The sequence below is a fragment of the Amblyomma americanum genome, chromosome 6, assembly GCF_052857255.1.
Source record: "Amblyomma americanum isolate KBUSLIRL-KWMA chromosome 6, ASM5285725v1, whole genome shotgun sequence".
Taxonomy (NCBI): Eukaryota; Metazoa; Arthropoda; class Arachnida; order Ixodida; family Ixodidae; genus Amblyomma; species Amblyomma americanum.
In genome coordinates, this window is record NC_135502.1 from 52,902,143 (window position 1) to 52,918,491 (window position 16,349).

A 16,349-nucleotide genomic window follows, 5' to 3' on the forward strand; every position below is an offset into this window, starting at 1 on the left:
TTTGTGTAAGGATCCATATCAAAAGATCCGCGGAAGTGGCTCAATGTCTTTGAAGTTTGGCTGCTGAGCACAAGGTGAACGCGTTAGACGAGTTCTGTCCCATCCACAGAGAGTTTTGTCCTTGTATATTTTTGAAGTTGTTCTCTGCCCTTCCTCACTCATTTTATCTTTACCCTATGGGCCCTAATGAGATCATAGCCAATTTAAGAACAAGTGGGTCTGGTTTATATGGTATGCTTCCCTAGATTGTGAAAATAATATCGTCATTGCCAGCTTGAAGTATTGAAACATCACTACAGTCTTTAAAAAAGACGACTTAGAAGTTGTCTCAAATTATAGACCTAGTGCTACCTTTTTTTTTTTTTAAGCGAAGTAATTGAAAAGTTCTGGTAACTCTTCGAACAAGCTACTTTAACGAAATTAACTTGTTTTCACCGCATCAGTACGAATTTCGCCCAGGCTACACAACCGAATTAGCACTATTATGTTTTGCAGGTTAAATAAACACGCTTTAGATAATGGACTTATATAGTTGGATCAGTGCTTAGATTTTACCAGGACATCTGATACAATTATTCATGAAATTCTTCTCAAACTTCACTCAGGTAGTTAATGTTACATCTTGAGAAAACGAAGCAGCACGAAAAAACGGGGACGAAAAAGACACACATACGACAGGACGAATGCTGCGTATGTGTGTCTTTTGTATGTGTGTCCTATGTGTGTCGTATGTGTGTCTTTTTCGTCCCCGTTTTTTCGTGCTGCTTCGTTTTCTCAAGATGGATCATTACCAACTGGCCCAAACTTCGGTGCTTTTGAATGCATAGTTAATATTAACGGCACTCTCTGACAATCTAAACTTGTAACCAGGAGTGTACCACAAGGTTCAATCGAAGGCCCGCTATTATTCTTCATTTACATGAATGATCTACTTAACTGTCTTGCTTTTTTCTAATCTATTGTTTTATGCAGACGACACAACCATATACACTGTCCCATGTCCAGGACACCTCCAGACAGACGCTCGGCGCGCGTTCCGACCAGCTTCCGCTTGCATGCACTCCCGTCCACCGCAGCAGCCGCCGTCTCCTGGGACTAGCCCCCGAGTTTGGCCCTTTACTCGAAGAGGCGCCCATTCATAGCCCCGGTGAGCATATACCCACGAGCATACCATTTATGGCGAAAGCTAGCGCGTCACCCTTGACGCTTCAGCAACGCCGTGTGCAGGCCAGTTTCCATGGCGCCACTTTTGAAGACGTTGAAGACTGGCTTCACCAGTTTGAGCGGGTGGCCGATTTCAACCAGTGCAGCCCTGCACAGAAGCTGCGGAACGTTTATTTCGCACTGGAAGACGAAACCGAGACTTGGTGCGAGAACAGGTAGGCCGATATCTATAGCTCGGATACCTTTCACCACCAGGTCCGGGACACGTTTGCTAGCACGGACCGCCGGGATCGTGCACGGCGCCTCCTGGACGTTCGCGTACAAAAGCCTAATGAGAGCGTTGTCAAGTTCGCCGAGGACGTGACCCGCCTTTGTCGGCGCGCTGACCCCGATATGGCGGAAGCCCCCGCAGACTGTGACAGACTTCATAAAAGAAGCTACCGCCATTGCGCGGGCTTTGCTGCAGCGCTGCCGCTGAAACGACTCCTTGTGCGGTGAGCCATGCAGCAGTGCGGCCGCCTTCTGCGTGTCTATCGACAGTTCGTCTTTGCGTGGGCTGTTACGGGCGGTGGTCCGTGAAGAGCTCCAGAAACACAACCTCTCCTGATCCGACAGCTGCGGCTCTCTGGCAGTCTGTTATTTTGCGTTGACTACCGGAAACTTAATAACCAGGTCACAAAAAAGATGGCTCTCACCGAAGAAGAAAGATGGCAGTCTGCGATTTTGCGTTCACTACCGGAAACTTAACCAGGTCACAAAAGATGACTCTCACCGAAAAAGAAAGATGGCAGCCTGCGATTTTGCGTTCACTACCGGAAACATAACCAGGTCACAAAAAAAGATAGCTCTCGCCGAAGAAGAAAGCTGGCAGTCTGCGATTTTGCGTTCACTACCGAAAACGTAACCATCTTCGGGAAACCGGTCGATCATCGTCGCCACAAATTACCTTACGCGCTACGCTGAAACCAAGGCCCTCCAGCGCGGCACAGCAACCGAGGCTACGAAATTTTTCGTCGAACACATTGTCCTGAGGCATGGCGTCCCGGCACTTAACGGATGGCGGCACCGCTTTCACTGCGAAATTCTTGGAGTGACTGAGTGACACTAATCCGAGTGGCACTACAAGCGCCTACCATCCCCAGACAAATGGCCTGAACGAGCGCCTTAACAAAACTCTCGTCGACATGCTGTCCATGTACGTTAACGTTGAGCATCGATCTTGGGACGATATCCTGCCATATATTATTGATTCATATTGCAGCGAAGAAGCACACACACACAGAGAAGGAACACGCAAAAAACACGGACGAACGCTGCTTCACAACTGGTTTACTGCGAAAAGAATTCAAGCTTAAAATGGCTCACGCATCTGCGCACTACAGAAAGAAAACCAAAACAAACACGTGCCACGAAATAACATCTTATCGTATTGCCGCGAAAAGGTTGAATTCCGAAGCGTACAAAAAAACGGATGCATCACTAATGCAGCAATCTGCTTTTTCCTTTATGTGAAAGGCCTCCAGGAGTTCACGTGCCGTTTTATACTTGCTTCTGCCTAGGATTCGAACACTATCGAAACGTGGCGAACATGTCACGCATGACTGGCAGTGCCTAACCAAGTGCACATTCTCTTTGTTCTTTAAATTCCTTTGGTGCTCCCCTAGCCGGTCGTTAATACATCGCCCCGTTTGACCGATGTACACTTTTCCACATGAAAGTGGCAGCTCGTATACCACCTCAGAAGCGCATTGCACATAGGGCGTAGTGTGCTTTTTTCCACACCCGCTTCTCCTTGTTTCGCTTCCGGAAATACGAGGGCACAACTTTGACAGCTTCACCGGCGCCGAAAAAACGAGCGGCACCCCATACCTGTTCGCAACCTTCTTCATGTTATGCGACACCTTGTGTAGGTAGGGGGCAACTTCCGGTCGCAGGTTCATGTTCCTTTCTTTCTTCTTGGAGTTCTCTGTGCGTGCCTTCACTTTTTTCAGGCAAGCTTCTGCAACAGAAGTGTACTATTATGCACATTAAGCAATTGTCCCGTCTTTGATCTCCAAGTTAACTGGACCCCTTTCCTTCCCTTTTCCAATCTCTCAGACTACATACTATTACCACTCCTTTTCCCGTCAAAACTTTCCTGTATCCAGTAATTAACCGCCTGTGTCTTGGCCACTCCCCCGTAGTGGGTATGTGCCAGCAACGTCTGAGGCCTTCCTTCCTTCCTTCCTTCCTTCCTTCCTTCCTTCCTTCCTTCCTTCCTTCCTTCCTTCCTTCCTTCCTTCCTTCCTTCCTTCCTTCCTTCCTTCCTTCCTTCCTTCCACCTCTCTGTGCTGTTGCAGCTTCTCAGAGCTTCTCGGTGTTGGCGTTTCTCTGCCGTCTAGGAGCGAGTTACCAACATCAACTGCTACCTGACAGTACTAAAAACAGATGCCTAAACACATTAATCAATTAACTAAACTTGGATTCAATCAATTTTTTTGCTTGGTGCATGCGTAATCTTCACATTAATCCCGCAAAGACTAAATTCACGCTATTTCACAGTGCCCGACGAATAACTGACGCTTCATTTTTAGTGCCACTACTGACCAGAACTTTGTTAGAGCAAGAAGTACAATGTTTTCAGGTGTTATTTTAGATCTCTATTTTAAATTTTATGGGCATACAAAACTGATTTGCTTCAAGAAAGGTGACGTTTGGATTGCAAATAATAATGAAAACTCGGTCTTACTTTCCCCAACACACAATGATATAACCCTTTACAACGCATTCATTCACTGTAAATTACAGTACTGTCTTTCGTACTGGGGTAATACTTACGCTACTCAACTTCAACAACTCCAACACTTGCAAAATTAAGCACTAAAACCTGCTACATTTAACCGTTTGTGCCTCTCTTCATTGATTTATACTATGACTACGGTACCTTATCCAGCATAATTAAGTTATCACTAACAATTTTAACGGTATTAAGAAACAAAATAACTCATCTTCTGGTGTATCACTTCTTTAGTTAATCATAATAATACAAGAATGAAAATATTATTCAGCCTAATACTAAAACAAATTACGGAAAATTTACAGCGAACTTCATGTATCAGTTATCCAATGAGATTAAATCATGTGGAACATTACAGTATTCAAGAAAAAATAAAATAATATATGTTAATCGCAATTGCCCAATGTCAAAGGATATTGTGAACGCTGTTTTTTTTTTATTCCTGTTCTGTATGAAATTGCGTTTGATGTTGAGTACTGCGTTTTCACTGCTCTAATAATTGTTTTTTGCTGATCTTACTGTTCTTGTTACTGTTGTAGGGTTCTTGCTCACATATATATTTTGCATCTGTATTCATAGTTATTAACCTCAAACAATAATTCGGTTATTTCTTTCTAATCAAGGTCACTGTATTTTGAATGTTTATGCACTATATATATTTAACGAAGTGTTGCTGCTACCTTCTACATACCTTTTATGCACAGCATGTATATCAGCTAGGTCCCCCTGACGGTTGTGTAACTTTGGACCACTCCCTGTATTTTGTGAATATATGTACTGAAAATAAAATACCGAAAAAATAAAAATAAGGGATGAGCACAGAGTGAGCACAAGGCAAAGGTATCGAATCCTGTCCACGGCGACGGAATTCGACAGAAGCGCAGTGCAAAAATGCCCGTGTGCTGAGGGCGGTATCCGCAGCGCAAACGACGCGACGAGTTCTCGCCAGGCATGTCAAGCTGTCGCTCTCATGCGCAGCACACTTTGGGTGACAGACCGCAGTTTTCGTTTTCATCTTTTGAGAGCATATATCCCTCATTTTCAAAAAATAAAAATGAGCTGCCTGTCAATGTGGCGAGTTCATTTCTGGCGCGCGGTGCCTTTCTTGCTTTCTGTCCCGTTCGCGGGCTCATCTTTCAGGACACGTCGGACATGTGCTCGTCTGCTGAGGTGCGTACTATATTAACGCTCTGGTTCTATATATTCTGAGGCTACAGCAAACAAATCGCTTCAAAATGCCGAAGAAAAAAATTTTTTTTTTGGTGGAACTGAGCAAGCCGGTGGGGGGGGAGGAGTGATTGCTGAAGAACTATTTCCAATTCACGTGGATGGGCACCGCTTCCTGACGCTTCCTTTCGGCGGCCGCGTTTCGACGGAGGCGAACCGCTAAGGCGCCCGTGTGCTGTGCGATGTCAGCGCACGTTAAAGAGCCCCAGGCGGTCGAAATATTATTCCGAAGCCCTCCGCTACGGCACCACTTTCTTCTTTTCTTCTTTCACTCCCTCCTCTGTCCGTTCTCTTACAGCGCGGTTCATGTGTCCGCCGATATGTGAGACAGATATTGCGCCATTTCCTTTCCCCCAAAACCAATTTCCAATTTCATTCGAGATTTTGAAGCGGGAGTTTTACACTAGGCTACCAGTCGAGCATTTCGCGGTACAGGCGAGACTCCAGTTGTGCGCATGCGCCTTTACCATGGCAACTGGGGAGGAGGAGTGGGTGCGCCGCGCGCTCTGTAGTTTCCCTCCCTCCTTTATCCTTTCCTTTACGGCGCGCTTCGGGTGTCCACCGAGATATGTGAGCATGGTACATGCGGGAGGCCAGTTGTGCGCATGCGCCGTTACCATGGCAACCGAGGAGGAGGAGTGGGTGCGCCGCGCGCTTCGTCGTTTCCCTCCCTCCTTTATCCTTTCCTTTACGGCGCGGTTCGAGTGTCCACCGATATGTGAGACGGTTACTGTGCTTTGCGCGCTCGCGGCGCCATCTGACATGACGTCACACCGCGCGGCTCGCCGCCGCCGCCGTTTGGTATGACGTCACACCGCGTTCATCACCCGAACAGCGCGTCGTCGCATACGCAGCATTGCTTATAAAAAGCGGAGATGTAATCGGTGGCTGTATCGCAAGGCTTGATACGGATGCACAGAAGGCGAGTCCAGCCGCTGCTAAATGGCGATACAGACTCTTCCGCTCCTGAGGTTGTCGCCTGGCAGTTGGCCACTCAACAAAGAGAGAATGAGCGTCAGAAGGCGAAGAGAGCAGTGGAGACGCCCTAACTGAGAGAGGAACGCCTTGCCAAACGGAGACGCCAGACTGCCGAGCGTAATAGACGCCGCATAGCCGCCGAGATGGAGCCTATGGAAGGCGTCAGTCAACGGCAACCAACCGAAGAGGATGTGTAGGCCCGTCGTGTGACTGATCACACCATTCGAGTTTCCGAAAGTGCATCTGCGACCCGGACATTTCAAGCGGACATGTCTCTCATTGCTAAACATACAGTGCCAACAACAAGCTCAGCCAGGGAGTCGTACCTCCCGATACGTATATCCTGGCATAGCGGAGCTAAGCCACTGCCATTTTTTTAGTTATTATAGCTAATAAATCTTCTCTTTCTTCACATATCCAAAAAAAAAACAATATGATGTATATAGGAAATGGCGCGTGAAAGCTATTTCCTTCACCGCATAGCAGGAAATTAAACATATATAATTCACGGTACCCATTTTCCGCCTCATATATATTGAGTGCGTTCCGAGCGATCACAAGTATACGGAGGTGCGCGACCGCTGTGTTCGCGGGTTCAGTGCCCGGCCTAGGCCTGGCTGCGACTATGCATACCTAGCGATTCTGGACAAAAGCATTTTTGAACAGGAAATCACTTATGCACGCAATTTTTTTATATAATGTAAGATTTCACTATAACAATCAACATATCTGCAGATCACCCGACGCCAGTTTTGACTTTTCTTCCATTAACACTTTTGCTATCGTCAAAAGCATTATCCCCACTGGTGTTCTATTGAAGTCTTAGCTGTTCGATGGACACTTTAAAAGAAAGATTTTGCTATATATCAGAACAATGGACCATTACCTTCAATATTACCGTAAAATATCTTACAATATTCCAACTTAAACATTTTTATCCGAAATTGCTGGACATGCAGGTAAAATGTGTGTGCTTAGAAATAAATTTATTGCAGGGCTGCCTTGCGACCCAGTCGCCTTGTGTTTATACCAGCGGACGAAGCATGAACATCACTTCCAGGCATTTCAAGTGATTGGTTGATGTGACGGCGCCGATATAATTTTTAAGGCGAAATCCTTTAACGGCTCATGCTGCGTCCGTCCGTCCATTACGCTCTTAAAAAATGGCCTCCGAGATTACTCGCCCGTGCTAGTTCACTGCGCATGCTTGAGGTGACGCCACCGCGCTAACGGCTTTCGCCCCACCGCACTTTAGTTCAACAAAGTGCCCCCTGAATTTTCCCCCATCATGCCGCACCCTGTAAACCTTTGCGGCCGATCGCAAATGTGCACGTTCACTAATATTAGAGAGTTATAGCTTAGCGCCATCCGCGATCCGCTACCGTGGTCCGCTTCCGCGAGGCGCCACTGCGCATGCGCAGAACGCCTTGAGGGCGCCAGATGGCGCCACATGCCCATAATCTGCATGCGCGCCTGCGGCGTCGGGACCAATCAGTGCGTACTCAGTGGCGCCCACGGAAGCGGTTCACGGTAACGGATCTTCTAGTTACAAGGCTCAAGGTGGCGAAAGTTTATCCCAAGAACATCATTATACTCACTGCCCGGAACCCTTTTTACAGGCGATATCCTGCATTTATTGACTCATAACGTCAGCGAATAAGCACGAACACAAGAGAAGAAACACGCAAATTAACACACGGACGACGCAGCGTTCGTCCGTGTGTTTGCGTGTTTCTTCTCTTGTGTTTGTGCTCCTTCGCTGCCGTTATGAATAAAGAAAGTTACCAACTAGCCAAAACCTTGTTTCAATCAAATCCTTCATTTACTCGCACAATGGACGCATTTTTTTTTTTCGAAAAAGAAAATGTGAGAATTTGAGGGGTGCACCTATTACTAGGAGTAAATATTCAGTAAAAATCTGAACCGGTTAAAAAAGGAACAAAATTAAATTGGTAGAACAGTACTTCCGGTACGACTCACCCCCTAAATAAGACAAAACGCATTCTCAGTACGGTTTCCGGGCTCGAGAGCAGAATCCGCAACTCTATCCCAAAGCCGCACGTATAACTGGCGTAGCTGCCCATAAGTATGTTCGACGAGAGTACAACTATGGAGTACGACCACCTGAGGATCTTTAAACTGCACTGACATCGCACAGCACACGGGCGCATAAAATAAATTTTTCCCGCGTTGAAATAACCCGCGAAATATGAAAAAAAAACACATGGCAACTGCTTGCATATACCAAGACAGCAGCTGCTCTCAAACGAGGAACTTGTGAAGTTAGCTGCATATGTGCTCGATGGTGCCGCGAACGTGACAGGGCAAAACCAATGAGGTGGGCGCTAACCATGGCACTGACGACCAAATTGAAGTAAAACGCGTTCAGGGCGGAAGACAGCGGGCGATTGGAAATAAGTAGTGAAGAGTCAAGAAAAGCGAAAAATAGCTCACATTTTCAAGGAGGTGAGTTATATAGTGCTAAGCGCTTCCGCCACGTTTTGAGCCTCGCACGAGATCCGTACCACGCCAACGCACGATGCGACGACGTAAACGCTCGCCGCTAAGGGCGGGATTTTCAAATCGTCAAATTAGAAACCCATGACCAACAATAATATGGTTACCCGGACACGAAGGGATCACGGGCAATCTGAACGCAGACGAGGCCGCCCGAGCACTCTCCCCCTCCAGGAGGACAAAATCCTGCGTGCGGAAGATCCGACCCCCCTTGACACGACTTACCCTGAAGTAACAATACAGAAGCGCAGGAGGAACCCACCCTCCCCAGACAGAAGCCTGGACATTACCACTTAGACCACATGGAGCAGATTACAAACACATATCCCAACCTGCACATACTGAATAAGGTGAACCCATCCAATATCGGTGCAGCGGTAAACCCACCCCGTACCATTTAAAATTGACGCGCAACAAACAAAATGCTCCCAGCAGACTCCACACCCAAACCGACATGGGAGGAAATGCAGGCCAGCGATGACCCTGCCACCCAGGTCTGCCTAGCAGACAGAGTAGAGCGGCTAACCATCTCCAGTGGAGCCCTAAGGGGGCCCACACACTGAGGGTTTATATATAACCAATAATAAACATGTCTTTCTCCCCCTATCAGGACATGCATGTATATAACTTTCACAGTGAATGTCATTAAATTAATCAATATATCAGTGGCTTTTTTTTTTCGTACTATAGAACTCTAATTTCCCATTTTCACATAACTCCAGCGATTCAAAAGTTGATATTTTTAGCGCGCATGCGTGCCCACACACACACGCACAGAACAGTGTACTCTGGAACATATGTATAGTGCATAACACACGAGCTTGAACAAAACGGTTACTGCAGGGATATGACTCTAAAGTGCCCTGTACCCGGCACATCAGGACACCTGCTGGGGCCGAGACAACCGAAATAAATTTTGATCTGAATTCCGCACGCATATCAGTTGCTTCGATCGTTTCAATCCATTGCATTCCTGCTTACCAAAAACACTCAAAATTTGGCGTTGCGCTGATGTCGAGTCCGAGCTCATGTGGTTCACTCCACTTTTGCTTCCCATGGCACGTAGCGATACATAGGCAAGAATGCGTTGTCGTAGCACATATCTTAACAGCATTGGGTGCACTGTGTGAACATCTGTGTGGTCCGTACTTCCAGCTATGTGACTGCGCGAGATTTAAAATGAGGAGCGGGAGCATGCAGCACGGCATCAAAGAGAGGTCGCAAGATTGAAACTCTGCCATGGAGGTTCGATGGAGGCGAAATGCAAAAAAACGCCCACATGCTGACTGCTGTCAGCACATGCTAGAGAGCCCCGAAGTGGTTGAAACATTTAAATGAACTTGAAGCCATACGCTACTGCTATTTTTTGCCTCCTTTCACCACCTCCATATCATCCATTCCACCACATGGTGTGGTTCAGGTGCTAAAGACAGTCTCTGCCTCCATCCTTCAATTATGAAACATATGTCGTTCAAATGCTTAGATCTTCGAACAAAGCAACCTCAATGGAAGGGCACTTTGGCACCTGTGTGTCATCCTCTTTTATTTGTAGTACCTTTGTGCTCGCCATGTGCACTTAAGAAAAAAAGTAACGTCAATATCCTGCCTGCTCCTCCTAGAAAGTCAGAAAAACAATAAGATTCATCCGGGCTACACTGCAGGTCTGAAATGTGTAAATTGATGTAGCATTAGCAGCACGAACTAGTGATATGTATTCACCTTTCAAGTCTTTTACACTGCCCATACGTAGCCAATTGATTCTCAGTACGCCGCCTTTGCCATTAAAGTGTAACAATGGGGGGGAAAGAGTCATAAGTATTGAAATAATGCATTGAATGGAGTACAGCTGCTCGCTGTTGCGACATCAGCTCTGCAGTCTCTCACATCTGCACTCTGTTTTAAGGGCGGCTCTCATAGCTCATCCTCTTGCATTTCAAATGGGGGGAGGTGCCCTAAAACACAGCTGCATAGAAAAAAAAAGAGAACAAAAATGGCAGTCCGGTCTTCAGCAGAGTAGGGCACCTTGCAAGCACTTTTCAATGCACAAATTTACACTATGTGGTATAAAAAAAGGAAATAAAAAAAAGACGACTGGATATGCATGAAACCAAGTGTTCGCATCACACAGTTGCAGAGTGGGCCAGTTAGTGGAAGGTCCTCAAATGCACTTTTTGCACATAATTATGTTGAATACCAAAGAGAAAAATGCAAATACTAGCAACTGCAAGCATGCTTTATTAGCACAAATGCACTTACACAAGGAAAAGTGTGTACAAAATAGCCTGCAGCAACAGAAACAGATGCACATGTGCAAAAAATCTGCATGGCACTTTACTTCAGTATGCATTGCAAATACCCGTGCTCTTAATTCAACAAGTGACGTTGAAAAGAAATGACTCGAGTGTTCTGAAAACAAGTTGGCTGAACAACAGTGAAGTAAATAAAAATAAAAGAAGTACATGCCCAAGAGGATTATAAAAAGCACCACAATGCAAGCTTTCCGGTGAGATCAATCGTACAAAACAGCATCGGAGCTGTCTTCGTCTGCCTTGCTTTCGGGAAAAATGACAGACATCTGAATAGGCCGCCGTGGGAACTCCATCTGCTGGCACGTCAGTTTCAGGAGTTGCTGTATGACAACATTGCGTGCGTCGATTTCTTCTTGCAGGTTGTGGTGCTCTTCAAGCAGAGGTGCCAAATCAATTGAGCGCTCTGAAATTGAATATTAATAATAAGTGGGTTCACTGATGGCCTGATATACTGCTCTGTAAAAACTAAGTTTACAATAATGCTCCGTTACATAGGGCTAGTAATTTAGTTTTTAGCTGTCCGGCAAGGGTAAGGTGAGACGCAAACTGAACCCCCAAAACAGTTACAAATAGGGAAAATTCGTATCAAAAACTGGTAACAGAAAAACATTACACAGACTCCAAGGAACGAATATTTCTTCTTGTGAACTTATTTCCTATGCCTATGCAATGTTTTCTGCGAAACTTAGTCTGAAATTGCCATTTTTATTATGAGTCACTGACACAGTCATTATGCCTACTTGGTCACACTTTATACAGCTACAATGATTTAACTTAGTTCGAACTCCTTTATTTATTAAGGACCCCTTTTATTTCCATTCTTCAGTTTCTCATACATAGATCTAATGTAATGGAATGATTACAATGAATGTGATCATAAAAATTCTACAGAATTCCCAAAACGACACAAGAAATATCTAATCTTATTTAAAAGCATCTACTTATTCCAGGAAGAAATAGAAATTAAACCACTTGGAATACTTTCACAGAGTATCCGTGTAATGAAAACACTTACGCCTGATTAGTTGAGAGAGCTTGGAACACAGTTGCTGGAGCTGTCCACAGTCCATTTCAGACACTAAAAAGGGGGAAAAACAATCTGAACAATGTTAAATATTGCTACAATATCATAAAAAATTAAGATGTGCTGGCTACTAATCAAAAGCTTGTTGAACTATGTGAGAAAAGTTTTGTAGAAAAAATTCGATGTGGCATAACTGCCACATTCACAATAACAAGATGTTTTCTACAAAGACGACAAACTGTTCAGCAGATAAAATGGGCAAATTGGAATTGCGCACAGTTAATAATCCTATACTCACTGTTAAATTGAGGCAAGCATGACTGTATTGCCTGTGCAAAGGCAACTAACTATAAATGCTTCTGTCTAAATTGTTCACTAGCTTATACTGAGACCAATACAAAGGTAGTTTTTTTTTTTTTGTGCAGTGGGTACCCCCAAAGCAAAGCTTAGCATTGGTACTTGCCTAGCATGCTCAAAATACATTGAAATACACCCTATCTGCATTAGGCTTAAACAGTAAAACAATTTTTTCTGTGAAAGAAAAGTGCTTCAACTTGCATAAAAATGACATGTACTCTCACCAAATGAGAAAAAAATGATGGCAGGTGTTTCACCTTTCTAGTGACTGACTACTTATAATCTGGCAATGCAATTTATTATTATTATTTTAAGCAAAACAGCAAACTAACATAATCAGACGTGGATGATGTAGAACTCACCACAAAATACCAACCAATACCTCAGCAGATGTTAGCCTGCAGTTAAAAAAGGTGAGCACGTGTTTCCAGAAGGCAGAAAGATAAGACGAGGTATAACCTACACTCTTTAAATGACTTCCACTCCCACCCAGAGGGCTGCGATGTGCAAGTCCTGCTGTTGGGCACTTTGGCCTTGGCAGCCCCACTTCCTCCTGTGTGGACATCAGCACTTTCCCAGAGATAGGTGTCTGGGGGACTTCGATCTTCGCTTCTTCTGGCATCTTTTGTGCCGCCAGCTAGAGACAGCTTGTTGATAATGGGCACTTGACTCGTGGCAAGCAAAGGTGGCCTGCCGTCATGGCCACTATATCTTGTGTCAGCAGCCATATATCCCGAGAGGGCTTTCGTCTAGCAAGTGAAAAGGTGCGCAGATTGACATGGTGGTCTCTCGACAGTTGTTTTAAACGTTCATCTGAAAGAGGACACAATATTTTGAAAGAAATTAGGTAAGCAGGTTACTCACGTTGCAAGAGCACGGCAGCTGAAAAGTGCACACGCGGCACATATGAACAATATGCGTTTTAGGGCGCAGCTGTGCAGAGCAGCCGGACTATTTCCCATGCACATTTGCAACAAAGAGTACTGACTTCTTGAGCAAGGTGAGTATCTGCTTGTTTTAATTCTGAGCAAGCCAAATAAAACTCTACACCTGCAACTAAGAACACAAGCTCCTCCAACTTGCAGATCCTAGTGAAAAAATGTTCGGAGCAAATTGTGTGAACTGCAAACCATTAACTACCGAAGTTAGCTTGATCCTTAAGCGATTTCGGTTCAGCAATTATTACACAATAATATGTCAAAAACGCAGCGCTGAGACTTATTGTGAGTAAAATCCGTGCACATATGCAACCTTGAATTCTGCAAGCGTATGGAAATGCACAGCCGCTTTGAGACTCGATAGTTAAATAAAAGTTCACTAGTACCATATCATCGATGAAAGAGTAGGTGCGACAAGTGCTCTCAAGAAGGGTGCACTGCTGACGGGCCGTTCAGGATGAACTACGGAGCAGGTGTCTGAAGCTTACACTCAATACGCGACGAAGAAGTAAAAGAGAACAAACAACTCTGAGATGCAAGTGTTCGGTCGTATTGCACAGATGTTCCAAGAGCACCTTTGCAGCCTGCGGAGACTCCTTTGACAAGACAATTTATACGCCGGTTAAGGGCACTTTCCCATGACCGTAGTTCGCGTTATTTACAACGCACGGCAATGGATAAGAGAGATGTCCAGAAGTTGAATTTGAATCACCCACTGGAGTTTCGTTATCGGCATCCGTACAAGCGCGGGTGCGTTTGCAAGTCCGCAGAACACTAAACAAGGTAGCGGTGCGGCTGCGTTCTGTGTCTTTTAAGCCTAGAACCTTGACGTCGGTATAACAGTACACAAAATCTGTCCACAAGCAATTTTAGAAGCCCGACGTGCAGATGTTTATCAACGCGCTGTAATTGGCTTCCGGAACACGTCAAGACAATTTTCTTTCGTACAGGCTTACCTCCGACAGCGTAAGAATCGATGAAGGCACGACTTGAGTACAACACAACAAATATCTTCACAGAATGTCTATATGTTTCTTATTTTCCAATTCCGCGCCTGCAGACACTGTGACATAGCCCACTACCACAGGGACGCGAAAACACAACGCGATACCCGAAAGCGTAACAACACGATAGCGCTGCGCTACTGTTGCTGGCAGCGCTTTCCAACTTGTGTCATGGTTCGCGGTTTAATTACTTTGATGAATATAATAGTTACTTTCCTAAACTGCCCAGATTAAATATGTAAAATTTTCAAAACAAACACTTTTTATTGCTATATGCTCAAACATTGCCCGAGTGCTTGAAGAACTTAAAAGAAATGCGAAGAGGAGCAACGACTAGGAGCAACCTATGCGATGCTTTGTTTTAAGTATACGTTATACGCTGATATACAAGTGCACAGAATAATAAAATATTATAAATATTTAGTTAAAAGTATAAATAGGCATATCAGTTTTTGGAAAAAAAAAAAAAGGTCGCTTGGCCTACGTGCTGCGCTGCATGCCTACGTCGCGATCATCTGGCAACAGCTGAGCAGCGCACCGAAAAACGCGAATAAAATGGCCGTCTGTGATTGATTTTGTTTACGAAGTGGCCAGTTGGTTATGTTATTCTTTTTTTGTTTGTAACGTGTAAACAAAAAGGATTAAGGTCTCCACCACTCATGGGCAACACCGGCTCGGGCAGCAAGCGCGACCGCGCCTATTCGACGGACACGGACACGCCGTCGTCTCCAGGCAAGGATGAGCGGGCTTTCGAGTTCACCACGGGCGGCTCGCGCCGCAGCCGCTTCATCTACCAGGCCTCGCTGGACGATGCGGACGACTACCCGAGCTTCAGGAAGGGGGACTCGGACATGCGGCCGCGGGCCTCCACAATGGAGGGCTCCGGCGGCAGCAGCGGAGGGGGCCAGGGCAAGGCGACGCTGCCGACCGTGTTTAAGTGGGAAGGCGGCGGTAAAGACGTGTCCATCAGCGGCACCTTCACCAACTGGAAGCCTATCCCGATGGTGCACAGCCACGGGGACTTCGTGGTCATCCTGGACGTGCCCGAGGGTGATCACCAGTACAAGTTCATGGTGGACGGCCAGTGGGTGCACGACCACAACGAGCCGACCGTGGACAACGACATGGGCACTAAGAACAACCTGATCAACGTCAAGCAGTCCGACTTCGAGGTCTTCGAGGCGCTCGCGATGGACAGTGTGGGCTCGGGCAGCGGCACGCAGAGCGTCTCCGGCTCGCCGCCCGGCGACTACGGCCAGGAGGTGCCGCAGGCCAAGCCCTACGAGAAGACGAGCGGCCCGCCCGTACTGCCGCCGCACCTGCTGCAGGTCATCCTCAACAAGGACACGCCGCTTCGCTGCGAGCCGACGCTTCTGCCTGAACCCAATCACGTCATGCTGAACCACCTGTACGCCCTGTCCATCAAGGACGGCGTAATGGTGCTCAGTGCCACGCACAGGTACCGGAAGAAGTACGTCACGACGTTGCTCTACAAGCCGATCTGAACAGCTTCTCTCGCGTGCGCAGCGAATTTTGAATGGTGTCAAATAGCCGTATATGATAGCCGGTTGTATTGTGCCCTCCTTCGTGGTTTTTGTTTTCTTCAAAAAAATTGTTTCTCTTCAGTTTGAGGCGCTTCTTTGGGGGAGACTTAGGATGTTATAATTGCCACATGCTTGTTGTGTTTATTAAAGTCTATTCGGTTGGCTTTGACTTACCGGTGATGCATTCCATGACCAGCCCCGCAAAGCCTGACTGTTGATGGATCCATACGTTCTTTCAGGCAATAACCGGATCTCAAGTTAGGCATTCAATGTTAGCTGTTCACATGGGCATCGCTTGCACGAGCCATTGCTAATAGCATGATAACCGATCAGTTTAACCAATCAGCTAGCTGTGCCTGGATGCCCGTCCCGTCCTTGCAACCTTCCCATCTGGCAGAGCAGACATAGCAGGCCACTGTTTTACTGTAGGAAACTTCTTTCATGCATAACCAGATCGATAGAGCACAAACTAAACTATATCTGTAGACCATCAAAAGGTGCCAATGGACAA

At 46.0% G+C, this 16,349-nt stretch overlaps 2 protein-coding genes across 3 annotated transcripts; one reads left to right on the forward strand and one right to left on the reverse strand.

Moving 5' to 3' along the window:
- Window positions 1-10,874: 10,874 nt before the first annotated feature.
- Window positions 10,875-14,477, reverse strand: LOC144093450 (uncharacterized). Of its 2 annotated transcripts, none has more exons than XM_077626844.1 (4): window positions 14,247-14,477; window positions 12,816-13,165; window positions 11,987-12,049; window positions 10,875-11,374 (listed from the first exon to the last, which is right to left on the reverse strand). In XM_077626844.1, exons 2-4 carry the CDS (start codon window positions 13,078-13,080, stop codon window positions 11,172-11,174), a joined length of 531 nt encoding a protein of 176 aa, XP_077482970.1. In that variant the 5' UTR covers window positions 13,081-13,165; window positions 14,247-14,477; the 3' UTR covers window positions 10,875-11,171. The 2 variants fall into 2 exon arrangements, with proteins under 2 accessions (XP_077482970.1, XP_077482971.1); XM_077626845.1 differs by lacking the exon at window positions 14,247-14,477 and adding an exon at window positions 13,677-13,832.
- On the forward strand, window positions 13,192-16,007 carry alc (5'-AMP-activated protein kinase subunit beta-1). Its single transcript, XM_077626843.1, has 2 exons — window positions 13,192-13,352; window positions 14,934-16,007. The coding sequence occupies exon 2, from the start codon at window positions 14,954-14,956 to the stop codon at window positions 15,797-15,799; it is 846 nt and encodes a 281-aa protein (XP_077482969.1). The 5' UTR covers window positions 13,192-13,352; window positions 14,934-14,953; the 3' UTR covers window positions 15,800-16,007.
- Window positions 16,008-16,349: the final 342 nt, after the last annotated feature.

Bases quoted from the DNA above. Each gene is read 5' to 3' on its own strand.
- LOC144093450 (XM_077626844.1), bottom strand. From the start codon at position 13,080: ATGGCTGCTGACACAAGATATAGTGGCCATGACGGCAGGCCACCTTTG. The intron at 12,050-12,815 runs GTAGGTTATACC...CCCCCTTTTTAG, and splicing joins GTGGAAGTCATTTAAAGAGT to TGTCTGAAATGGACTGTGGA. The intron at 11,375-11,986 runs GTAAGTGTTTTC...ATTCAATTTCAG, and splicing joins GCTCTCTCAACTAATCAGGC to AGCGCTCAATTGATTTGGCA.
- alc (XM_077626843.1), top strand. From the start codon at position 14,954: ATGGGCAACACCGGCTCGGGCAGCAAGCGCGACCGCGCCTATTCGACG.